At 50.5% G+C, this 25,127-nt stretch overlaps 1 protein-coding gene across 5 annotated transcripts in view; it reads left to right on the top strand.

Moving 5' to 3' along the window:
• The window catches only part of TRAPPC12 (trafficking protein particle complex 12), a 93,806-nt gene that overhangs the window by 57,534 nt on the left and 11,145 nt on the right, over positions 1 to 25,127 (top strand). For 4 of the 5 annotated variants that reach the window (XM_032294247.1, XM_032294248.1, XM_032294246.1 and 1 more), the window contains 3 exons: positions 3,647 to 3,759; positions 18,452 to 18,524; positions 20,998 to 21,071. In XM_032294247.1, the coding sequence (XP_032150138.1) occupies positions 3,647 to 3,759; positions 18,452 to 18,524; positions 20,998 to 21,071 (260 nt within the window). The remainder of the gene's footprint in view (positions 1 to 3,646; positions 3,760 to 18,451; positions 18,525 to 20,997; positions 21,072 to 25,127) is intronic. The other variant, XM_032294249.1, reaches the window with a different exon arrangement.

Below are 25,127 nucleotides of genomic sequence, written 5' to 3'. Positions count from 1 at the left end.
CCCACCACCCCTGGATTAACCCCCCCACCACCACCCCTGGGAACGTTGAGTCTTTCCATTGTTTCACATTTTCCAGAAGGCCTTAGAGTTGGACTCACACCATATGTAGTCTTTTCAGATTGGCTTCATTCACTTAGGAATGTGCATTTATGGGTCCACCATCTCTTTTTCTGGTTTGATAGTACATTTCTTATCTGTGAATAATATTCCCTTGTATGGATATACCACAGTTTATTTATCCACTCTTCTGCTGAAGAATATCTTGGTTGCTTCTGGTTTTTGACAATTACAAATAAAACTGCTATAAACATTTTTTTACAGGGTTTTGTGTGGATACAAGCTTTCCAATCCTTGGGTAAATCCCTAGGACTGTGATTGCTGGATCTTACAGTAAAGGTATTCTTAGCTTTGTAAATATCTGCCAAGCATCTTCCAAAGCTTTCACACTGTTTGCATTCCTAAGAGCAATGAATGAGAGTTCCTGTTGACATTACTTTTTGGATTTTTAGCTATTCTAGTAGGTGTGTAGCGTTATCTCATTGTTTTAATTTTAATTTGCAATTCCCTAATGACATATGATGAGCATCTTTTTATATGCTTGTAATTGATAAATCTTTATTGGGAAGCTATCTGTTCAGATCTGTTGCTTATTGATTAATTGGGTTGTTTTCTTATTGTGGTTTTTTTTTTTTTTTTTTGAGACAGAGTCCCACCCACTCTTGTCTCCCAGGTTGGAGTGCAGTGGTGCAGTCATGGCTCACTGCAGCCTCCAGCCTCTGTGCTTAAGCAGTCTTCCCCCCTCAACCAGTGGAGTAGCTGGGACCACAGGCACACACCATACCTGGCTAGTTTTTATATTTTTTGTAGGAAAAAAAAAAACCTGCTTGCCTAAGTTTTTGTATTTTTTGTAGAAACAAATAAAAAAGCAATTTGCATGCTGGGATCACAGGCACGAGCCACCACACCTGGCCTGTTGTTGATTTTTAAGAATTCTTCGTATATGTTAGATACAGGTTCTTTATCAGATAGGTGTTTTACAAATATTTTCTTCCTGTCTGTAAGAAGATCTGCGTCTAGATTCTTTTTTATTTTTCATTTGGACGTCCAGTTGTCGCAGCATCATTTTTGGAAATACCTGTCCTTTCTCCACGGACTTACCTTTACTGCTTTGTCAGAGATCAAGGTGACTGTATTTGTGAGGACCCATCTCTCGTCTTTCTGCTCTGGGCCGTTGATCTGTTTGCCCGTTCTTCTGCCAGGACCACGCAGTCACCCCGTCTTTTTCATAATAGCTCTGCAGTGGCTCTGTAAGGTGGATGGTGTCAGCCCTCCAGATTCGTTCTCTTTAATATAGTGTTGGATATTCTGGGCGTTTTCCTTCTCCATATTAACTTTAGAATCATTTTTTTGATAACCACAAAATAATTTGCTGGAATTTTTTTGATTGGGGCTGCATCGAATTTGTAGGTCAAGTTGTAAAGAACTGATATTTTATCAGTATTGTCTTCCTGTTTGTGAATGTGGAATCTCTCAGTTTATTCGTCTGTGAATTCTTTCATCAGTTTTATAGTTTTCTTCCTACAGCTTTTATGCATATTTTGTCCAGTTTATAACTGGATATTTCATTTATTTCTATGGAAATGATACTGTGTTTTTAATTTCAAATTCCCGTAATTTATAGTATCTAGGAAGCCAGTTGACATTTGCGTATTAATCTTGTATCCTGTGACCTTCAATCACTTACTATTTAGAAGTCTTTTGTTCTTTGAGATTTTTCTTCATAATGATATCATTGCAAACAAGCAGTTTCTTTTCCTTCCTCTCAGGCTGCACCTTTGGTTTGTTTCCTTGCCATTGCATTAGCTCCCACCAATCTTGATTAAGTCATATTTTTATTTTCACTTAGTTCAAAATAGTTTCATATGTCCTTTAACATGCAGAAGCACCCCCATGTCCATGGGCAGCTGTCAGGGAAAGGGGCAGATAACTTTCGGCCGCCTTCTCAGGTGAGGTGGCTCGCAGGAGTTCTACAGCCTGTTTTCTCCCCATCCTCCAAGCTGTACTCCAGATGGAAGTATTAACAGCTAGTCTATAAATTGGGTTTGAGAACTACCAGTAGACGTTGTTTCTGTGCTTATAGTATGGAGCTTGAAGGGTTCTTGAGATTGTCTTTCCCTTGAAGTAAGTGATAAACCAGACAGGAGTGATTATGGCCCCTTCTCTACACGAGCAGAAGGATGGAAGTGACACAGCTTACATATAACTTACCATGTTGGGCCGGCTTCACAGTGACATGACTTACATTGGAGGCCAGTCCCCTGTGTTATTATGCTGATAGTCTAGAAATGTTGATTTCTAGGAAACCAAAGTACCTCAGGCTGAAACTTAAGCTCAGTCATTCTCTTAAGATACAGAAATTATTTAGTGGCATCAAAAAATAAAGTTTAAACATTTTAAGTTCAATAATTGTTATCTTTCTTTTCTCCAGGCTTATGGTCACAATAGAACTATTTTCCATCGTGTCCCTTAATTTTGACTATCTTCTTGTTGGACCTTTTTCATTAAAGAGCATAAACATAAAGCCCATTTCAGTGTGGTCGTGGTGCACTCTCAGTAATGGCTAGTGAATAGACAGATGGACGCATTGAGGCACAGAGATGTTAAGTGGCTTACAGAAGTCACACGCTTGTTTTCTTACCATCTTTCAAACTATATTCCAGATCTGAAAATTCATCACTTAGGCCTATTTTGAAAAGCGCTCTACTGAATCTAAGCAATTGCCCTCTGCTGGCATTTCTCTATTTATCTCATTTCTAATCAATACATGCTATTTGATCTTTCAATGATTGTTACGTACTTAGTATACATATTACAGATTGATTTCCAAATCCTGTTAGAAGAGAACATAACAGTAACAGATATTTCCCTTGCCCTGAGAGATGAGGCAGCCACGTGTGGTACAATATCAAGGTGGTTTCTCTTGGGCGTCTTCCTCTTTTTAGCACACTCACAGCCAGGTGGCCCTGGGTGATGGATTTTTCAAGTCCAGTCCCTTGCCTCCTATTGGGACAGCTCAGAGGCAGAACATAGGCTCCAGGGCCACATGGAATCCAGTGGGAGGCCCATTCCCAGGGCCCGGGCCTGAGACTCACCTGTGCTCAGTTTCCCCTCCTACCCACTGGGTTCCCTGGGAGCAGTTCCAGAACCACTGGCTGGCTTACAGCTTCTCCCTTCCGGGTCTCCTTCTGGGGAGGCCAACCTAGGAACCTTCCATTTGAGCTTGCTAAACTAAAGAAATATTAGAGAATACCTGAGCATTCTGGTTTCTCTTTTATTGGAGGAGGGGTTGGTGGTCTCTACATTTCACTCATTTGGGAGTGGTTTGTAAATGATCACAGTTTAGCTGTGGAAAGTGTGGTGACAACCACCTGTCTCCTCTGATCATTGTCTAGACATACATAGATAGAGCTCCACAGAGAAAACCAGCATGTATTTTATAGCTGACACAGTTAAGTACTTCACAAGAAATAAAGGGATCTGTCATCACTTCTGCTGGGACATCTGCGACGCCTCCTTCAAGCGTGCCAAGTATGAATGTGTGCTCACTTATGGCAAACAAACTCACTCAGCGCTGATTGGATTCCAGGCTCCATGGTCCCCTTCTCCATGCGCATCCTGCACGCGGAGCTTCAGCAGTACCTGGGGAACCCACAGGAGTCGCTGGACAGACTGCACAGGGTCAAGACTGTCTGCAGCAAGGTAGGTGACACTGCCATTCTTCCCCGCCGCGTGGGAGAACGCGCCCTCCTTGCCCTCCCCACAGGACGTGCCTGTGCGGTTTCTTGCTCGTCCCACCCCATGCACCACTGCTGCTTCTGCCTTCGGAGGCTGGGTGACCCGGTTTGTGTGGCCTGGCAGTCGTGGCTCTTGCTGAAGCTCTTTTTAGGGATGCTAAGGCTTTCTAGCAGAGCTTGAGTCTTTCCTACCTGCTACTGTGGGAAGTTGAAATGCAGAGGCATCTTTCTTGCTGAGGCTGCTGGCTAAAGCTTCAGGGTCAGTGTGCCAGACCACGCCTGCGTCCCACAAGTGCTCACACTCACCTGCCAGGTGCAGACAGAGGTGCCGGAGCAGTATTGAAAACAATCATGGTTTCAGCTTTCACATCAAAGTAAGTGGTCCTGCGTTATGACAGCTGTCACTCATGATCCTGACTCCAAAGGCAGAGTCAGAGTGTTTTCCGACTCATTCTTGGTTGTGAAGTCACAGTCAATGTGGGAGGCACCAAACCAGCACGTTATTACACTAACTGACATTGGGAAGAAATGTGGACCCAGACCCCTTGCTGTTTATGGGCTGTTAGATTATTTGTCTCAGATTAGGAACAATCCTGCCCTTGCTACCCACGTCCCAGTGTTCTGTAGAGGTTCGATGACACAGGTATGCAGAAGTGCTTCGAAAGCTGTAACAACAGGCGGGTAGTCAGTAGGAGCAGCAGCATATTATAATTTTTGGAAAAACTAAGATTCTTCTTGCCAGATTCCTCCTTTCACTTGCCAGCGGTAGTGATGGAAGTTCTGCGGAGTTCCCAGGTGATGTGGTCAGTGTCCCTGGTGAGGAAGGAATGACCCGCTTACCTGTGGAGGAGAAGCAGGCACTTCCAGGCACCTGGTGCCCGGGCTTTGTATCTGCTTCAGTTCTTCTAATACCATAATGTGAAAGGTAGAAAGAAAACTGTTTGCTTTCTATATTTTGATTGGTTGATGGAGAATCATGTTACCAACTTTTTTTACATTGTAACACTTTTCTTGAATCTTAAAACAGGTTTTAATTTTATTTACAGAAATAGGAAGCACATGACTTGAAATTGAGAAATTCTAAATCAATGACTTTCTAAATTGTACACAATTTTTTTTATTATCCTCCATGTCACATTGTAGGAAATCTTTATGGCATTTGAGAGAGAAAGTTCTGCACAAGGTGGTTTGCGGATAGAGAAGCCAAGTGAGTTGAAGTAGTTTTGCAAGTCAGCCATCTTGGTCCTGAAGTATTTCCTATTTCAGTATTATGCTCCTTAAATGCACACTACAGGCTGGGCGCAGAAGCTCATGCCTGTAACCTCAGCTACTCAAAGGCTGAGACACAAAAACCACTTGAACCCTGGAGGCTGAGGTTGCAGGAAGCCGAGATCGAGCTACTGCACTCCAGTCTGGGCAACAGAGTGAGACTCTGTCTCAAAAAAAAAAAAAAAAAATGCGTACTCCAGTGTAACACTCAGGGAGCCACTCAGCACCAGCTGCGCAGCAGCAGAGTGGGACAGAGAGCAGGAGCTTCCCACACCACTGCCAGGCACTGCACTTACTCCACCCGACAGACACCTATGCCACATTCATGATGAGCCAGCCACTGCTCTGAGTTCCAGTATCAACTCATTTAATCCTTATAACAACCCTGTGAAGGAGATGTTATTATCCCAGTTTACACATGGGGAAACTGAGGCATGGAGTGCTTATCTAACTTACTCAGGATCACCAGTTGAACCCAAGTCATCTGGCTGTAGAGCCCATGCTCTTCGTCACTTGCCTGCTTTCATCACTGTAATGTGTCCCGTTTGAAGGAAGGAAGGCTGAGAGTCCTCTCTTCCACCCTGTACCAGTATTTCTGCTCCAAGGAAGGTCGCTGGACACCTACACAAAAGCCCCCGTGCTGAGTGGGGGCACTGCCCCTTACCACTGGCTGACATCTGGAGACAGGCTGAAGTCTGTACTCTGCTGTGTCGGGCCCTTCTGAGACTCTGTGGGGCTTCCAAGTGACAGCAGTTGACAGCTAAGCATTGTGGAGATGGGAGAAACCAAAGGGTTATTGCAGTCACATCCTGGGAACGTTTCTCTTGGGCTGACCGGGTGGGACCCCCACCAGTGAGAGCGCCATCCTGCCTCTCCTGCCTCCGCCGCCTCTCATCGCGTGAGAACATCACCACACTTCAGGCAATGCTCACGTTTAAAGGTGCATATTTTTTCTATGGCATGATCCAAATATAAGCCAGCATTTCTTGTGGTATTTAATTGAGGAAATCACAGTTTGTTCTAATCCTGGAAGAAAAACAAGCAGTTGGATTTATGGAAAGATGTGTGTTGGGCTTTACCTTAAAGGATTTTCATGGTTAATTTCAATATGTAATGTCTATGTGTTCCTTTATGTGCTGACTTAAAATCTGACCCCATCTTCAGAGAGAGAACCCCACTGTGGCACAGCTGGTGGATGCCTGGGCGGGAGGGAAAGACCCAGCGCGTGACCATGCGGTCAGCCTTGTGTCTCCACCACCTTCTGCAGCATGAGCAGCGTGGTCGTCAGCTTCCTCTCTCACTTCCTTGCACATTAGGGGCCTGAGGCAGCACGCGGGGCATTGCTGACCTTTCTGTGGCTGGTTCAGTGTTTAACTGAAGCGGTTTTCATCTGGATGTGAACACTGGGCACATAGGCACTTTGGGACATGGAGTGATTTGTCTCCCCACTGTCCAGAACAGCTCTGTCTGAACTTGTTCATTTGTTCATGCAGCAAGTGGCCATCAGCATCTACTGAGTGCCACATGCTGGCAGTTCAGGGCTGACCACAACACAGCCTCGCCCTCAGTGGGTTCGCAGTTTGGTAGACGATGCTTGTTTCACCCGCTCCCTTTAGGTTTGATCACCAATACATCATGATCATCCAGAATTTAAAAAGGGAAAGTCTGTGTTACGGTAGAATTTCTTTACTCAAGAAGTGTGTCTTGGTCCATTTGGTAGTGCCATAAAGGAATACCCAAGAATGAGTCATTGATAAAGAAAAGGTTTATCTTGGCTCACAGTTCTGCAGGCAATACAAGAAGCACAGTGTCAGCATCTGCTTCTGGTGTGGCCTCAGGAAGCTTTTTTTTTTTTTTTTTTTGAAACAGAGTCTCGTTCTGTCACCCAGGCTGGAGTGGAGTGCAGTCCAGCAGTCGGCTCACTGCAACCTCTACCTCCCAGGTTCGAGTGATTCTCCTGCCTCACCTCCTGAGTAGCTGGGATTACAGGTGCCCACCACCACTTCCAGCTAATTTTTGTATTTTTAGTAGAGACAGGGTTTCACATGTTGGCCAGGCTAGTCTCGAACTCCTGACCTCAAATGATCTACCTCCCTTGGCTTCCCAAAGTGCTGGGATTACAGGCATGAACCACTGCACCTGGCCAGGAAGCTTTTAATCATAGTAGAAAGCAAAGGAGAAGCAAGTGTGTCACATGATGAGAAAGGGAGCGAGAGAGAAGAGGAGGAGGAGGAGGGAGGGGGAGGCACCAGGCTCTTTTTAACAGCCAGATCCCAAGGTAACTAATGGAGCCAGAACTCATTCATTACTGTAGGGAGGGCACCAAGCCATCCATGAGGGATCCACGCCCAGAACACAGACCCCTCCCACCCGGTCCCACCTCCAACACTGGGGCTCACATTCCAACATGGGGTTTGGGGGACGAATGTCCAAACTGCATCACAGTGAGAAATCTAACAGTATGAAGAGCCAGCCCGCCACTCTTCTGCCAGTGTTGATGTGGTGGATGAAAGTGAGCAGCTTGGTGTGGCCTTCGGTCCCCTTTGCTCCCCACTGGTGAATAAAGAGAAGTCAGACCAGAGAGTCTCCACAGTTCTCCAGCATGAATGCTTCGATTTTCCCAGACCTTGACAACTCAGGGAAATCCTCAGGAAGTCTTAAACCTAAGGATGTGCTAGCGAGGCCTTCACAGCTCAGGGAAATGTGTTCGTGAGGCCTCTTCCTGCGTGGACTGCTCTTTGCTGTGTTGTTTAAAGCATTCACCACAGCTGCCCCAAGCCACACACACACAGCCTGCTCAGGACACATGCTGTGTGTCCCAGCACTGAGGTACTATGACATGTTAGCGCTGCATGGATGTGCGAGGTGCTTTCTGGTACTGGGCACCGTGCCGAATGCATTATGTTGATCACCCCTACTAATGCCCACAGCACCTGCAGGTGGTGTTATTACCCTCAGTTCCCAGATGAGGAAAGCAGCTTCGGGGAGGTGAAGTTTCCCCTGACGACCGCAGTGATGGAGCCTGGCTGAGCCCGGCCACACAGCTCCAGAAACCTCGCCCTTGAGCCACTCTGCTGTTCTCTGTGCAGTTAGACTATCAAGAGTGTGGCTTTTTTCCTCCAAATACAAAATATTCTCTGATGCCTTTTAAAGCAGGAACTCCAACGTTTGATCTTAAGTGTCACTTAAACAGTTACAGAAATTTCAGTAATCCCTACTGCACTTGCTCCTGCCAAAAACTAGTCTCAGTAGTTTCAGGGAACTATGGACTCTTCCAGTGGTGTGGAGAGTCAAGCAGAGTGAACAGAAATTGGTCCAGAAGATTAAACATATTTCCTTTGGTGCCATTTTCCGTTAGCTCCTCCGCCTCACTCAGGCTGCCAAGGGAAGCTGCGTGGGGAAGCCGCCCACTGTTCTGCACAGTAATTTCCAGTCCCCGTTCCTGATGGGCCACACCCAGGCCGAGCCCTGGAGTCCTGCACGAACCCCTCTCTCAGGTCATCGGGGGGACTTGAGCAGGCAGGAGGCCAGTGCTGGGGCTGCACTCGGTGGCCGGCGGCTGACCAGGAGCCTTGACACTGATCTGAGATGCTTAATTCAAGGACGTTCGATGAAACTGAGATCGTTGTTTCTAGAAAGAAAGCAGAGAAGTTATCTGGTTCCTATTCCATGAAGAACTCTGCCCCATTTGTTTGCACTGCTTGCGTGGCATCTCTTGTTGCTCTTCAAAGTGGATTTTCGAGGCTGGAGGTCAGGAATGACTATAAAATGAAATGCTTCAGAAGGGGGTAAACAGTAGCGCAGCCCCCACGTGAGGACGGTGGAAGGTTTTCATGCCGTAGTGATCAAGTCAGGCAGAGCATTCAGGTTGCTCAGAAAATGAACGCACTGCCATTTGTACAGAAGTGTGCTGAGCCCTGCTGTCTGATAATTGCCACTCCAGTAGAAGTCAAGTCTTCTCAGGTTCAGTTCCCAGCATGGATTTCCCAAAGGAAAAGCAGCTGCCCTAGGTGACTGCAGAGTGAGGTGCGGGCGGCCGTGGGAGCGGCTGGGAGTGAGGCAGCAGTGCCGCCCCCCCGGGTCGCTCAGACCAGGCCTCATGCAGGGTGGAGCTTGACGTTCAGCTCTCAGGGGAGAGGCCAGAACAGAGCCGCCCCAGTCACCTCCAGCGGCCGCTCTCAGGCGTCGCGTGGTTTGAGAGGGGTAGCTGCCGAGGTGGCAGAGGAGGAGGCTGGTCAGGGTGCCGGCTGTCAAGCGTGGCGTGGCCCCCCAACGTGGGGAAGTGCTGGTGATCTCACATTCATTTCAAAGCCAGAATTGTAATTACAGTATGACCGTGATGAAAAAGGTGATATTCATCAGAGGAAGAATAACACACGCCCCGTGTGTTAGCGGCGTAGACAATGTGATGAAAGGTCATTTTACTTCCCCTTTTGTTACCCACGTCTCACTTCACGCATGTATTCGTTTTATCTCATAATAAGACCTTTTGCTGTTGAAAAAATGAGGACCATGGGGCAGGAGCGAAAATAAAGGAAGTCCGAGTACGGCCGGTTACGCAAGGGCAGAGGGCGGAGGCTGGAGACGGGAGGGCGGAGGGCGGGGGGCGTACCGGGAAGGTGGAGCCCCACGGGACTCCCGGGGCCGACTGTCCCTGCGTCGAACATTCACCAAAGACTGACTCGAGTCTGTTCAGCACGTGTGTTTTAGATTAGAACCATGTTGTGAGTTTTCATATGGGGCCCAGTTTTAGGACTTCACTTATGATCTTTACAAACTACTTCAGAGCACTTCGTTTTATCTGTCGTCTTTGAGCCACTGAGTGAATCAGTAAATGTTTGGTGCAAGTGTGATTTCATCAGTGAAGAAGAAAATACACCACGATTTAAAAGAAATTTCCCATGCTGCCCTGGCTTGGTAAAATCAGTGCCTCCGTCCTCTGACCCTGCTCCTCCCACATCCCCTGTAGGCTGTCTCCCTCTTGGTCCTGAGAGAGTGTCACAGACCCTTTGGGAAAGACCTGAGAAAACACACTTCTAAAAGCCATTTGCCTAAGTAGACATAATCCATACGTAATGATGCACAGGTTGATTGTAGCTTCATTCATCACTCACCTGCATGCCCCCACCCAGTCTTGAGTTGGGCTCCATCCCTCCCTGCAGTTCTGCAGCCTCCAGCCTCCCCAGCTCAGCTTGGCTGAGAGTTCCATGTTCATAAAACTGCTTCTTTGCAGACTCATTCCCAACTGGAGGAGGCAGAGGATAAGGTACATTTTTGTGCACTCTGGAAAAGAAATGTATTCAACAATGTCAGTGTAGCTTGCTTCTTGATAGTTGCTAATGCAGTCGTGAGAGCTTTGTTCATAGGAAGAGTTAATATCTTTTCTAAAAGGGGTTTTGACAGACGGACATCTTCAGTTTTGTTGTCTTATTTGCAAGCAAAGTTAGAAACATAATCGAGAACAGGCGTGGCAGGCCTCTAATACTGTCAGGGCCAGCTCTCCGCGCACCGACAGTGGCCAGTTGCTGCCATCACCACGTGTGACCCAGAGGGTTTGTTCGCCCTGCTTTTCTGCTGCTCCTGCAGAGAACAGATTGATTGTGGCTTAATCAGATGACATGGGAATGATTGGCAGGTGGAGAGAAGAAAGGCCAAGTGAGGACGGCTGTCCGCTGAGGCTGAGGCCCTGCTCTTTGCCATTGAAGCCCAGGCTCCTGTGTGCTCAGATGTGCAAGCTGGAGTGCGGTGGGAGTGGAGCAGCACTGGGCGTCAGGGATCTCCCGAGGAATGTCTTGACTCGGCTGGCAGTGGAAGTTCACAGCTTCAGAATCCTCTGGAGTTCATCGTGGCCAATCCTGAGACCTTGCAATGTGTGATCTGAATAGAAAGAAGAAAGTATATTTTCAAGGGGTGAGGGGCCCAGAGGACACTGTCCCAAAAGCAGTGGTTGTGAAAGCGGCTTTGGAGTCAGTCTGACAGTCTGGAAACTTCCAGGTCCGCTCCGATGTGCCAGCTACATGACCAGCTGCCCAGCCTGGGTCCGCCTCAGCCTCCTTTCTGCAAGCGAGGGACATTGCTGATACCCAGGGTGGCTGGGGGCAGACGTAAGTGACACCGCACGGTCCCTGGCACGTGGTCAGTGTTTCATGATTCTTTGAGAGCTTCGGAGCAGCTCCAAGAAACCTCTTTTCACTTTGAAGAGGTCCCCTAGGAAGCCAAGGTGGGACTGGAGGGTCCTAGGCTTCCCAAAATCTAACACTCTCCAGAATAGACCTGCTCTAACCTTTAGTCTGAACTCAGAAGGGTCCACTTAGGAAGTCCTCAGGTCCTTGACGTCGTGCCAGCTTCTCAGTACTTTGTATACTAGATGCCTCAGGAATAAAACCAGTTCCCTAAACCTATCCCACGCTCACCCCACGACCCGTGACAGCCGCCAAAGGGACAAGCACGAAGGCTCCTTCCTCAAGGCCTCCTGCAGACAGCAATTTCCACACGAAGGCATCGGTGACGCAGCCAGAAAACCTGCTTCACCACCTCCCGGTTAGCTGCATATGATGAGAACACAGATTTGGGTCTCTTTAAATATGAATAGGTTACAAATTGCCTTTTTAAATATTGCTTGAGATCAAGCGGCAGCGATTATATATGAAGTCAAGCAGCTGGGATATTCATTCAAGGCATGTAATTTTCTTCACTCTTTGGACAAAACACAAGCAGGTTTTTAACTCTGAATAACTGATCTTCCCTCCTGTACTGCGGGTGGATGTTGATGGTTGCCCACCTTGTTAGCCTGAAACCTCTTCATCCCTGGACCAGCCACGCCATGCCCAGTGCGGTATCCCCCATGGTGGGGCTGGCTGCAGCCCCTCCACACCAAACAGACCCCTCTGTGAACATAACAGTCCGAGTCTGGTGTTGCCTCTTCAGCCCCACAGCTGTTCCTTCTGTTACTTTCTCCAAACTCCTCTTCCATGAATTTCCAAGCGGCACCTTCTCATGATTACAGTTGCTTTCAGAGATGAGCTCATGCTAAGACGCCCGATGAAGAACCCAGTTCAGAATTTTTTTTTCTTTTTTTTTTTTTTTTCTGAGACAGGGTCTTGTTCTGTCACCCAGACTGGAGTACAGTGGCATGAACATGGCTTACTACAGCTGTGACCTCCGCAGTTCGAGCAATTCTTCTGCCTTGCCCTCCTGAGTAGCTGGGACTACAGGCATGTGCCACCATGCCTGGCTAATTTTTAAACTTTTTGTAGAGATGGGATCTCACTATGTTGCCCAGGCTGGTCTTGAACTCCTGGACTCAAGCAGTTCTCCCACCTCAGCTTCCCAAAATGCTAGAACTGACTACAGGCGTGACCCACGATGTCCAGCCCAGAATTTTCAAATTAAACAAAACTAAACTTCCCGAGTGTTTCAGTATATTGGTCTCAATACACTGTTCCTCATGCAAAGCCCTGAAGGAAGGTGCGGGGTAACTTCGCTGTGCCTGTGTGTTCGCCATCAGTTGATCTGCAGCAGATGATCTGTAGCAGATGATCTGCAGCTCTATGAGCTGTTTCTGTGGGTCTGGGGTCCAGCGCAGCTTCTGGGTCGCTGTGGCTCAGGCCTGTCCCAAGGCTGCAGTTATGATGTTGGCTGCGCTGCCTCACCTGAGGGCTCAGCTGGGGCTAGAGAACTGGGCCCCGGGGCTCCCTCCTGCACCCACCGAGCTCTGCTGCTGTTGGTGAGAGGCTGGGTTCCTGGGCTTATTTCTGTGGAGCTCCTCGTGTGTCGCACAGCATGGCAGCTGGCTCCCGACAGAGAGGCAAGGAGGAGGAGGAAGCCACTGTGCCTTGCGGGGCCTCCATGTCCCCTCCACCTGGTCACCAAGTCCAGCCCACACGCAAGGATGGGGATGAGGCTCTCCTTTTGAGGAGTGTTGAGGAACGCGTGGCCACAGTGGCAGTCAGCCGGAGTCCGTTCCACTTCAGGATGCACCGGCCTCTCCTGGCCCTGCAGGGCGGGCTCCTGCCTCCACCCCAGCCCGGCCCTACGGTTGTGAGCTGCACTTCACCCCACCAGCTGCAGGCTCGGGCACGCGGCTCGTGCTGGGAAGCTCATGGACCCCAAGAGGCCTGCCTTTCAGCCTCCAGGAACCTCGCAGCTGCCCAGCAGCCAAACCTCGGAGTTGTGGAAGCTCCTGGAAGTTTCAAAGGCCCACTTAATATGTAATAGTCAGTGCAGCATTAATTTAATCGCTCCCCGATCCCACATACCAAAACCCTTCACAGTTTAGCACGGGGATGATGGCGAAAGAGAAGCCACAGGGAAAACTGAGGCAGTGGAATTTTTACGTTTCTGGTTGCTTCTCCTATTTGTGATTAATATCCATTCAGCATTTTTAAAGCTTACAGAATGCTTCAAGTACATTCTCATTGGAGTTTCATGACTTGTAATACAGGCGTGTGAAAAAGTTGGAAGCTAAGGAAATAGGATGTCAGAGAAGGCACACTGAAAGTCAGCCTGCACTGGAACCCACGTCTTCTGGCCGGGAACATCCCCGTTCTTGTCACTCCAGCACTTTGCTGTGTGTAGAAAGCACGAAGGGCCCTGCACATGGGCACGATGCTGCCTCCACCACAGGTTTATTTTTGTGAAATCAAACAGAATGCTGTTTGTGCTTAAAAACCATCCTGGGCCCCCATCTGTAAAGTACATCATCCCCGGTAGCTCCCAGCAGGCGCCGAGCCTCCAGACCCAGCTCCAACCAGCTGGGAGCTGCAGGAAGGTGCCTCCAGCACCCGGCGCTTTCTGCCCCTCTGCCCCCGTGGTCACTCTGCCCTCTGTAGTCCCTCTGCCCCTGCGGTCACTCTGCCCTCCCTCTGCCCCTGCGGTCCCCCTGCCCTCTGCAGCCCCTCTGCCCCCGCGGTCACTCTGCCCTCCCTCTGCCCCCATGGTCCCCCTGCCCTCTGCAGCCCCTCTGCCCCTGCGGTCACTCTGGCCTCCCGCTGCCCCCGTGGTCCCCCTGCCCTCTGCAGCCCCTCTGCCCCTGCTGTTGGTCGATCACCGCTCTGTGCGTCTTCCTGAAGCACTTTGCACTGTCGCCTTATCTCTGTCCTCTGCCTCCTACGCCCTCGCCTGGGCTCTCAGCGGCTTCCTTCAGGGAAGGTGTGGGTGATGTGATCTGGCACATGGGGTGTTCTGTCACCCCGTGCTTCATATCGTGCCCCTGCTCCTCAGAGCCTCTTCCCGAATGAGCTGGGTGTGGTGTGTTGGGCCTTTATTCTGGGACACAAACACAGGACTGCTGATTGGTCTCTGATATAGACCCTGGAGTCTGGTCCTTTCGTCTGGAGCAAAAGGAACCAAGGAGGAAATTCCAGCCATGCCACATTTGCAAACGACACACTGTCGGGCTTTTTTTTGCAATAACTGCATTTCCTAAATAATTCAGGCTTTGGATTGAGAGCGTGTCTGTCACTTTCCTTTATAGAAATAACCTTTTGTAAATCAATGTACTGTTACTTTATAAAGCCAGACAACTGTCTCTAGACAGCAATACAAGCTACCAACTGTGAACTGCTGTTTCTGTCCCGTTCACTCGTGGATGCTCTTGTGCACCGCACTGGGACCTTTTAATTGACATTAAATGACACACCCTACAAACAAAACAGTAGTCACCGAGGATCAGAAGGTTGTGTCTGATGTGCCTGGGCTCATGTCAATGATTGGTGCCTTCTCCAGCTGTCCCTTCCTCAGGCTGCAGCACCTCAGTGACTTAGGTCCCTGCAGACACTTGGCGTCGTTCTGTGCATCCCTCTGCCCCAGCCAGGAGGGTGCTTTTTTCAGAGGGAGGGATGTGGCCTGCTGGTGTCTCTGTGTCCTACCCCTGTGCCCTCCCAGCTGGGTAGATGTGGCCTTCTGGTGTCTCCGTGTCCTACCCCTGTGCCCTCACAGCTGGGTAGATGTGGCCTGCTGTTGTCCCTGTGTCCAACCTGTGCGCCCTCCCATCTGGGTAGACAGGTCTGGGGGGATGTGGCCTGCTGGTGTCTCTGTGTTCTACCCATGTGCCTTTGCAGCTGGGTAGGCGGGTTTAGGGGGATGTGGCCTGCTGGTGTCTCCGTGTCTGACCCGTGCGCCTGCGCAGCTGGGTAGGCGGGTCTGGGTGGAAAGCAGCTGCTGCAGGCAGAGCTCCCGTTTCCTCATGTGCTCTGCTTTTGATGCCTCCGCTACAATGGAGCTTCTGTTTCTGCCTGCGTTTATGCATCATTGGGATGGGAAACCCTTTTTTCCTTCTTTCTAGACCTTTCTCTTCCTGCTGCCCTTTGAGGGACCTCATTCCTCCTCCCTTCATTAGCCATGACAGCCCGCAGGGAGCGCCAGCCCCAGCACAGCTTGTGCAGAGGCCACCACGACACTGTGGGTGCAGGTCTTCTCTCAGGCCTTGCATGTTCACTGCAAAGTTCTGGGTGTTTCCACAGGGTTTTCTCCACTCAGCACATAGAGAGATCACTCATGGTGTGGAGAGATGGCCCAGCCCCGCAGAGACCCCCGCTGCGTGGAGAGGTCACCCCAGCCCGTAGAGTTCCCAAGGCGTGGAGAGGTCACCCAGGCCCGTAGAGACCCCCCTGTGTGGAGAGGTCGCCCAGGCCCGTAGAGACCCCCCGTGTGGAGAGGTCGCCCAGGCCCGTAGAGACCCCAGCTCGTGGGGAGGCACAGAACAAGCACAGGAGTTGGCTGACCTGGTGCGTCACACCCCGGGGACTGCCAGTGGGAGTGTTCAAAGCTCCTCTGACCGGGGCGCTGCCAAGTCTGGCTGGTGCAGCGGCTTTGCCTCTGCAGTGTGTGTCCCCCCACTTTCTTCCCGTGCTCCCTCCATGCCAGCCTGAAGGAAGTCAGCTTCCTTTTCTTTAATAGGTTTTCAGTTTTGTGGGTACATAGTAGGTGTTTATATTTATGGGTTACGTGAGATATTGTGATACAAGCAGGCAATGTGTAATAATCACATCAGGGTAAGTGCAGGATCCCTCCCTCAGGCGTTGACCCCCCGTGTTCCAGACAATCCAGTTTTACTCTTTTAGTTACTTTTTAATATACTTAAATTACTTTACTATAGTCACCCTTGTGCTAGCAAATACTAGGTCTTATTTATTCTGCTTTTTGTACGCATTACCACCCCCACTCCCACCCCCACTACCATCCCCCCCCCCACTCCTACCCCCACTCGACTGCCATCCATCCCCACCCCCACTCCCATCCGCACTCCCATCCCCCACTCCTACCCCGACTCCCATCCCCAACTGCTGTTCTGAGCCTCTGGTAACCATTCTTCTACTTGCCACCTCCATGAGTTGAGTGGTTTAATTTTTAGCCCCCACAGATAAATGAGAACATACGATGTTTATCTTCCTGTGGCTGGCGTATGTCACTTAACACAGTGACCTCCAGTTCCATCCATGTTGTTGTAAATGACAGGACCCCATTCTTTTTTATGGCTGAATAGTACTCCATCGTGTATGTGGCCATTTCCCTTATCCCCTCATCTGTTGATGGACACTTAGGCTGCTTCCAAGTCATGGCTGTGGTGAACGTTGCTGGCACACACTCGGGCGTGCAGAGATCGCTCCGATACACTGATTTCCTTTCTCTGGGGTATATATCTGGGCGTGGGTTTGCTGGGAGGTATAGTAGCTCTATTTTTAGGTTTTTGTAGAAACTCCAAACTGTTCTCCATAGTGGTTGCACTGATTACATTCGCACCAACTGTGTACGAGGTTGAGGGAAGCTAATTCTTGGTAACACCAAGATTTTCTTCTTTGTCAATTTCTGTTCTTGTGATTATTCGTCAGAAGGCAGATTCACTGAAGAATGTCATTTCACCTAGTTTAAACTGGCTAGATTGTTCTCAAGGTTACAGTTTTGAACCCCAGGTTGTCCTCTGAGTTATCAAGGTAGCCCAAGATAATGGTTAAGAGGAAAAGTCCTCCGTGTTCACAGCTCATTGTTCTCCATCTGGTGTTAAATAATGGCCCTGCAGGTGAAGAGAGGCCGCTTTCGTCCGCAGTGTATGGGGACCAGGGAGTCACACGAACGGAAACCCTCGCCTCCTGGGGCGCGTCATGGGAGTGTTGATTGACAATACGATCTAATTCTCTATGCAAATCACAGCAGCAACAGCAGCTTGCCTTTCAGAGAAAACCAAAACACAAAAGAAGTGCCCAAAAGTTACAAACCAAGCAACAAAAACTGTGGAAAGCGACGTGCTCAAGACGTGTTTGGTACATTCAAAAGGCCACAAGCGCAGTGCCCGGTAGGAATGGGGCCGGCATTTTCACAGGAATTATCACCTCTCAGGTGACATACATGATGCTTTTTTTTTTTGAAGACAGGTTCTCACTCTGTCACCCAGGCTGGAGTGCAGTGGTGAGGTCACTGGTCACTGCAGCCTTGACTTCCCAGGCTCAAGTGATCCTCCCACCTCAGCCTCCCAGGTAGCTGGGGCCACAGGTGCACGCCACCACACCCTGCTGATTTTTTTGTATTTTTGTAGAGGTGGGGTTTCGTCACGTTGTCCAGGCTGGTCTCTAACTCCTGGGCCAAGGTGATCGCCTGCCTTAACCTCCCAAAGTGTTGGGATTACAGGCTTGAGCCACCACACTGGTCTTGATGCTTTTCTTAAAAAACATATTCTCTATGTATGATGTCTGCAAATACTTCAAGAACATCCTAAACATCACTTTCACCCTCAGCTAGGAGCAGAGTGTCTGCCCATTCGTTGTCACCCCATGTCATAGGGTGATGCTGAAAATGTGTCCCCGTGGGTGAACTGGATGAGGAAAAGATAGTGCACATACGCTGTGAAATACTACTCAGCCATCAGAAAGAACCACATCGTGTCCTTTGCAGCAACATGGATGCAGCTGGCAGCCATGATCCTAAGTCAATCAACACAGAAACAGAAAACCAAATACTGAATGTTTTCACTCATAAGTGGGAGCTAAACATTGGATTCACGTGGACATACAGAAGCCAAAAATAAACACCAGGGACTACCAGCGGGGGGAGGGCAGGGTGGGAGAAGGGTTGAAAAACGACCTGTTGGATCCCATGCTGACCACCTGGGTGATGGCTTCAGCTGCACCCCCACCCTCAGCATCACACAGCATACTCAGGTAGCAAGCCTGCGCACGTACCTCCTGAATCTAAAATAAAGTTGCAATTTACAATAAAGAAAATATTTAAAAGAAACTTTTAAAAAATATGTTTAATATTTTTTAAAAGTTTGTGTGAACATCCCTTGACAGATTGTTTTCATCCGGGGACATTTGCTGAGCTGAGAATATATTACAACAAAGTCCAGACACAAATTCATTCCCATGATTTTGTCCTCATTTGGAATGTTGCAGATCCTGGCCAATTTGGAGCAAGGCTTAGCAGAAGATGGCGGCACGAGCAGTGTGACTCCGGAGGGCAGACAAGGTTGGCCGGCCGGACTCTGACTAGATGCTTCTTGGACGTGACGGAGGGATGCCGCCCCAAGCCTCCCGCTTCCTCTAGCTCTCCCTTCCCTTTTGCAGTCAGCACTGCATGCATCCATTCGTGGATTTGCCGCTCACTCCTTTCTCAAGGAAGCCAAGCACATCACCGGGTGATGCCGTGGGTGCAATGTGCGGCTTCCGACCTGCACCCCGTGCACGGGGGAGAGGGCGCACCCTCACCACAAAAGCACACAGCCCAGAACCTGCCACGCCGAGTGGTGATCTGAGCGGGCACCAGGAAGGCCCAGCCCAGCCAAAGGGCCCAAAGAGGCCTCCACATCGGGGTTGGAGACTCGGGAGGAGCAGGAGAGGAAGCGGGTGCCGCCCAGAGCCTGGGGCAGGCTGAGAGGGCTGGGCAGTTCCCTGGACCAGTGGCAACCGCCTGGGGGACTGGGTGTGTTGACATGGGCTGATCTCTACAGTGTGGCCATCCAGCTGCAGCTCAGGGAACGAGCTTCAATCACGCCTGGAAACCCGGCCTGATGGCTCCTCCCAGTCAGCCCCACCCTATCCCCACTGCCTCACCCCTGGTGGCAGCGTCCCCCCACGGTCCTGGTTGCCTGGTCATCTCCTCCTCCCCATAGCTTCTGTCCTACTCCGTGTGCAAGCCAAGTCAAGACCAGGTGGCCTCTGGCTCTGCAGGTGTGCTGGGGTTTCTGGGGAACTGCTGGCTGGTATGAACCTTACCTGTATGTGTGGTGTGGCGTGTGGTGTGGGTGTGGTGTGGGCCTGTGTGTGCACTTGTGCACTCTCTTTTTAGTCATTTAATTGCATGCAGAGTAACAAGGTCTGAAGGAGAGACGTCACCATCACCATCTGCTCATGGCTGTCCCATTCAGCATTCTTGGCACCCAGCCGTTTTACCCCTTCCTGGGCTCCGGCTTTGGTGGGAATGAGCATGTAGTTATGAGAGGTCAGAAGGCTCTTCCTGGAGATGGAACAGAAGGCCACACAGAGGAGCATTCCTAAGGAGGGTAGGGGGATGCAGAGCAGGGGTCTGCAGAGATCGTCGGAGTAAACCTGCAGTTCATTGAGACAATCCGTAGTTTACATCCATTAGGAGAAGACATTCAGAATTTCTTTTCATAGAAATAATGGTACAAGGGGAACATAGAAAGCTAATGTGTTTTTAATTGCTGAAAGGCAAAGTGAGTTTTCAATTTTAGCAGTTCGTTTCTGGGTGTTCTGAAGCACACCATGAGTACACATCATTTCTAGGTGATTGTGACCTCACAGTGCACCCTCCATGTCAGCAGCGGGAGGAAGGTCAGCTTCTGGGCGCCTGAATCACAGCCTCAGAAGCAGCCGGGGACACACGGCTCCCAGTGCCCGGCAATGAGGGAGGCTGGGAGCACTCCCAGGGGCTGGTGCTGCTCATGGTAGCATCCTGGCACTTGGCAGTTGGAAGTGTTGACTTTTCTTGGAGGAAGTGGACAGCACAGGCACAAGAGCACTGGACGAGAGGTCAGATGGACACATCCCTGGCCTGTCGGGACCTCATCCTGCCTGTCAATAACATATTCATTTCAGATCATCTCAGTCCTCAACCTGCGCCTTCCTCCTCGTCATCCCAATGATAAACAGACGTCACTGGTCAGCCCGCCCTCCCCCAGGGCAGCTCCCAGGGGGCCCCAACTAGTCCACAAAGCCAGTTTGAAAACTACTAGAAGAGATGGGCCCTGAAGGTTGGGAAGCAGTGGGGAGAAGGCTGCTAACTAATGGATGTGCAGGGGAGAGCAGGGAGGGGCAGCCAGGCTCAGGGTCACAGCCAGCCAGCATGTGGCAGCGGGGGCTAGGAAAGGAGGCCAGCTGCAGAGTGCTGAGTCCCCAGGGGAGTGTGTGCCAGCCACTTGAGTTCTGGACCAGGGCGTGGCACTCCTTGGGGAATCAGCATCTGCATGGCCTGGAGGCAGGGGAAGCCTTGCAACTGGCTGGGCATGGGTGGGGCCTTCCGGGTGGCCTCTCATGGGGCAGCTGCGAGAGGCCGGCGGCCACCCTGGCCAGTGGCCCTCCCGGCCTGTCGAGCTGCAGGCAGTGTCGTCGTTTCTGTCAGCTTTGCTCCTTTGCTCAGGGTTCTGGCTTTGGCAGCGGGGCTCCTAGTTGGGCCGTTTGGCCTGTGTCTGGGCCATTTGGACTTGTGTCTGGGCCAGTGCTGACCAGCCACCCTCCTGGTTTTCACTGCTGCCTCCTTGATGCCGAAGGTCTCTTCCCAAAGCCACCCTGGTCCCAATGCAAGTGCTGCATTTTCCACCTCAGTGCAGCCTGCAGCGAATTTAACATTCCAGGCCAGAATCCAGTGGCATTAACAAGAGGGATCTTTTCAGGTTAAATCAGAATTCACAGGACCTGGTAATTGATGGCTGGAAAGAGCCTCCAATTTATTTGTGCACTCACAGGCTGCTCTTACCTTGTAGCCTCTATCCGGCTGTGGAGGTCACGTCTGGGCCGGGTGATGTACTCCATGGCAAACTGTCTGCTCCTGATGAAGGTACGTGGGTGGCCGAGCAGGGCTGCCGTGTGGTCTGGAAGAGGGGGGTCGGAGGGAGCCTCGAGGGAGCCGCCGGTATAGTAGATGCTGGCAGGGACGGGAAGCGGTTGCTGTGCAGAGAAGCCAGCTAAGTGCCAGCTTAACAGGGAGCCCAGTGGCACATTCCGGGGCTATGTTTACTTTCATTTCTACTGCAGGAAATTTCAACAGAAGGTAGAATTTACATGATCAGATTTCATTATTGAAACGTGGGTCTAAATGATTTAATGAAAAGCATTGTCCATCTTCCCCCGTTTTTCTCTGAATTCCATCCCCAAAAGGTGTCCTTTGTTCTCCCTGGAGGGTGTTTTTTCGCCTCTTGGTTTTGAATTTATGATTGATGATCACAACACCTGAACACAGGCTTTCCCACAAGACCCCCTGCTTAGGACATCACACCAGAGCTCTCAGCCCCCAGGGAAACAGCTTAGAAATCAAGGAGCTGAACTGAGGCTGTCATTTGTTTTTCCGCGTCTCCTGGCTCACCAGCCTGTGCCACGGTGTTTTTGGCTCCTCTCTTTGTTTGGAACACACCCCATGCCTGGCTCACCTCCCACACTGGGTGTCAGGGTGCTATGTGGGAGCTGGTAGCCCTGCAGCCAGCTGTGGGCCCTGGGAAGGGCTGCAAGCATCAGTCAGCAGCAGGTGGCCGGGAGCAGCACTCATAACACCTTTTGGGCTGTTCTAAGGCAGCGATCATAACTCCTCCCACACCCACGTGGCTTTCCTGCAGCCAAGGTCATTCCTGAGCTTGATTTTCAGAAAGGCAGAGCAGGCAATTTACCAGGTGGAGAACTGTGCTCACGGGCTCTGTCATGAGTCCTGAAGTGGCAGCCCTGCTTTATGCACAGACCCCACAGCATCCTCAGAGGTCACTGTGACCCCGGGCACTGCTTTGAGCGGGCTGAGTGTGGGTGTAGATTCACAGCCATCAGCAGTTCAGGCATTCCATCAGGAAGACATGCAGCCCGCACCCCAGCTCTAGTGCAGGGCCAGTGCCTCTGCAGCTCTGCAGCAGCATGGGGCTGGACGCACAGGGAGACTCAGGGCGTCCTGTTTGTCCTCAGTAGCAAGCGACTGTGACGCAGCCTCACACTGCTGCAAGCCTCAGCCTCCTCCTTTAAAATAAGGGCGTAGAACTGAAATTGCTGAAATCCCTTCCAGCTCTAGCATTCACACAGCTCTTTCCTTCCTTCAACACACTAGATAAAGGAAATTATGGTTTTTAAGTTCTCTGGTTTTAGTCAGAGCAGGTTTGACTTCTGTTGCCACCCCTGAGATATTCCCACTGAGATCAGGTGCCCGCACAGTCACTTGGTTCTAGTCCTTGCCCCCCTTTTACCTAGCCCTCTTCCCTCTCCAGGCCCCTTCCCTCTCCAGCACCCTCTGGCTTCTGCAGCAGAGATTGCCCACCTCTGAGTGAGTGAAAAGTAGGCCCTCCCACTCCCCTGCCCCAGGCCTCCATGCTGGAAGGTGCGAGGTGACCCCGGAGCACCCAGCCTGACCCCCCTGCCCCCCAAAACAGGCTGCCTGTGGTCTCCCAGTGCTGCCTGTGGCCAGCCCTGATACCCCCACCTGGCAGCCTGGGCAGTCCGCAGTAGGCCTCTGCCTGCTGAGGACACTGTCAGCTTCACCTGAAAGTCACCAGCTTGCCAGAACGTTCCTATGCAAAGACAGGAAGAACAAATTATAAATTCACAGGGCTGATTTTCATTAATCATGGGGCTAAAACTCCCCAGGGAGGAAAGTTCCCTGTTCCACTGGCAGCTCTTATTTGCGTTTTAAGGCACATGAATAGAAAATGGTGGAACGGGCTTTCCGCTGTAGCGGGAACAGCACCAGCAGGCTCCAAATGTGAGTCTTCCTCCGGTATTGCTGGGGCTCACTACAGAACGTATTACTGCATTTCAGACATACTTTTACAATGGACGTGATTTAATTTGAAAGTTGAGCTTAAGCTTTCATTTTCATGAGTTAAAAAAAGCAGTAAATAATTTGCAATTAAAGCCAACCCAAGCATATGCGCGCTCTTGCCATCTAGTGGGCTTGCAGGGTATTGCAACAGTGAGTGGTCTCAATAATAAGGGTATCCGGTTAATTAAATGACGTGTATGGGCTAACAATGAGTTATTTAATCAGCCATTTAATTATCTTGAATAACATTTTTATTGCATTGAAATAAATATCAATTTAACTTCTTAACGATGAACATATTCATTTTAGCACTGGATATCTGCATGATATGCTGTAATGCACAGTGGCATGTATTATTAAGCATTGAAAAGGTCACTCTCTTCGGGCGGCTGCACTGGCAGGCCACATGGATGTAGGTGCCCACCACCTTAGATGGCCTGGCCGTCCCCTCCCGGGCACTCCTGGGCGTCCACTTCCCTCCTGCGGCTGCGTCCCCGCAGCTCGCCACCCCGCACCTCACCACCCGCTGTGGCTCCGCAAGTCATGCATCAGCTACCTTCTGTCTTGCTGAGATGACACTGCACGAGTCCTTTCTGGTGGCAGAAAGGTTGTCAGTCTAGTTTCACAGCCACTAAACACGTGTGGCTGCTGAGAAGAAATGGTGAAGATTGAGCCAAAATAGCCTTATCCCTGGAAGCAAGTCATTCGTGTCCTTTCCAAAGCCAAATCTACATGATCTGGAGAGTAGGTTAAGCCCTCTCTACAGAGCTGCTTTTGGCCATTTTCCCTGAAAAGGGCTGTGTCTCCTCTGTCTTCTTTAAACGAAGTCATTGAATAACAGTCAACCTGAGGAAACTTTCTGACACAGTCCCAGTTCCTCGTCTGGTTTACTTGATGATGGGCTCCTTGAAGTCGCCAGGATTCTTTCCCCTCTGCAGCCTGGACTCACATCCTGCCCACACCTGCAGGACTGGCGAGCACTGCTGTCGCTGAGCTGGTGGGAGTGGCTGCCGGCCGGTGCAGGGCCCCCGAGATCCCCTCTCTGCCACCTGCCCCCCAGCCTGGAATCCGGCCTCCTCACATGGCTCCCAACCCCCTACACCTGCTCTTCCAGGAGAGCCATGCCTAAAATAACTTTTCTCATCAAGGATCATGGCTTGGTTTTTTAAAAACCTGTCCTTTGTTATGTTAGATTATCTTCAGAAACACTGACCCCTGGCCCCGAGCACTCAAAGAGTGGTTAGGGGGGTGCGGCTGGCCACAGGGTCGCCCACTAGCAGCAGGTACTGCACCCCGCCATGGCCCACCCTGCGCACTCAGCCTGGAGCATCAGCAGTGGGAGTGCAGCATGGGAATGACCCAGTGACACTGCCGGGCTAATAACAAGAAGGTCAAAGCCCGCCTTTTGTCTACTTGAAACCAAAGGTGGGGGCATGTGTGGGATTAGAACACACTGCTCAGTATGGTGGGTGCTCAGAAGCCCACTGCCTTCCCCAGAGAAGCCAAGAGGGGTAGCTACTGCTTGTCTCCAAGCTGGGGCTAGGCTGTGGGTGCAGCCCCTGTTGGAAGGCAGGGCTGCTCCCCTAAACTTCTCAGGGCGGGACCAGCCCAGGCTGCACAGGCCCCGCAGCAGGGGTGTCATGTCCATCCCAACCACAAGCTTGGCCACCCCGAGTGCCCCCGTAACAGGTCACAAAGCCCTCCCCTGTGCAAGGGGGTTCTCTCTCACACAAACACGCACGCGCACACACACACACAAAAAAAAACACGAGACAGCAGTGGCAGGCAGCAGGAAGGCGTGGGAAGGAGACCGAGGCGTGTGCTGTCTGGCCCCTCATGAGCATCGGGCCTTGAATAAAATTAGTTTTAATGAGCTATACTCGAAGGTACTAGACTGGAGAGAGTCTTTTTTTTTTCTTCCTACCAAACTGGAATTGTACTTGTCTGTCTTTCTTTGTAACATCCCAATTAGCAAGCTAGTAACTCCAGTCCCAGTTTGGAGGAAATGGAACTTGTAGAAGAGTAAAGAAATAAAAGTACCTTCTGGGATTTTACGGTGAGTAATTAAGAAGAAAAACACCATTGGCGGCCATAGTTACTGCT

The sequence above is a fragment of the Sapajus apella genome, unplaced genomic scaffold (assembly GCF_009761245.1).
Source record: "Sapajus apella isolate SASKATOON/1434 unplaced genomic scaffold, GSC_monkey_1.0 scaffold31, whole genome shotgun sequence".
Taxonomy (NCBI): domain Eukaryota; kingdom Metazoa; phylum Chordata; class Mammalia; order Primates; family Cebidae; genus Sapajus; species Sapajus apella.
The sequence above is the reverse complement of the archived record's forward strand: the minus strand, read 5'-3'. Positions and strand labels throughout refer to the sequence as shown.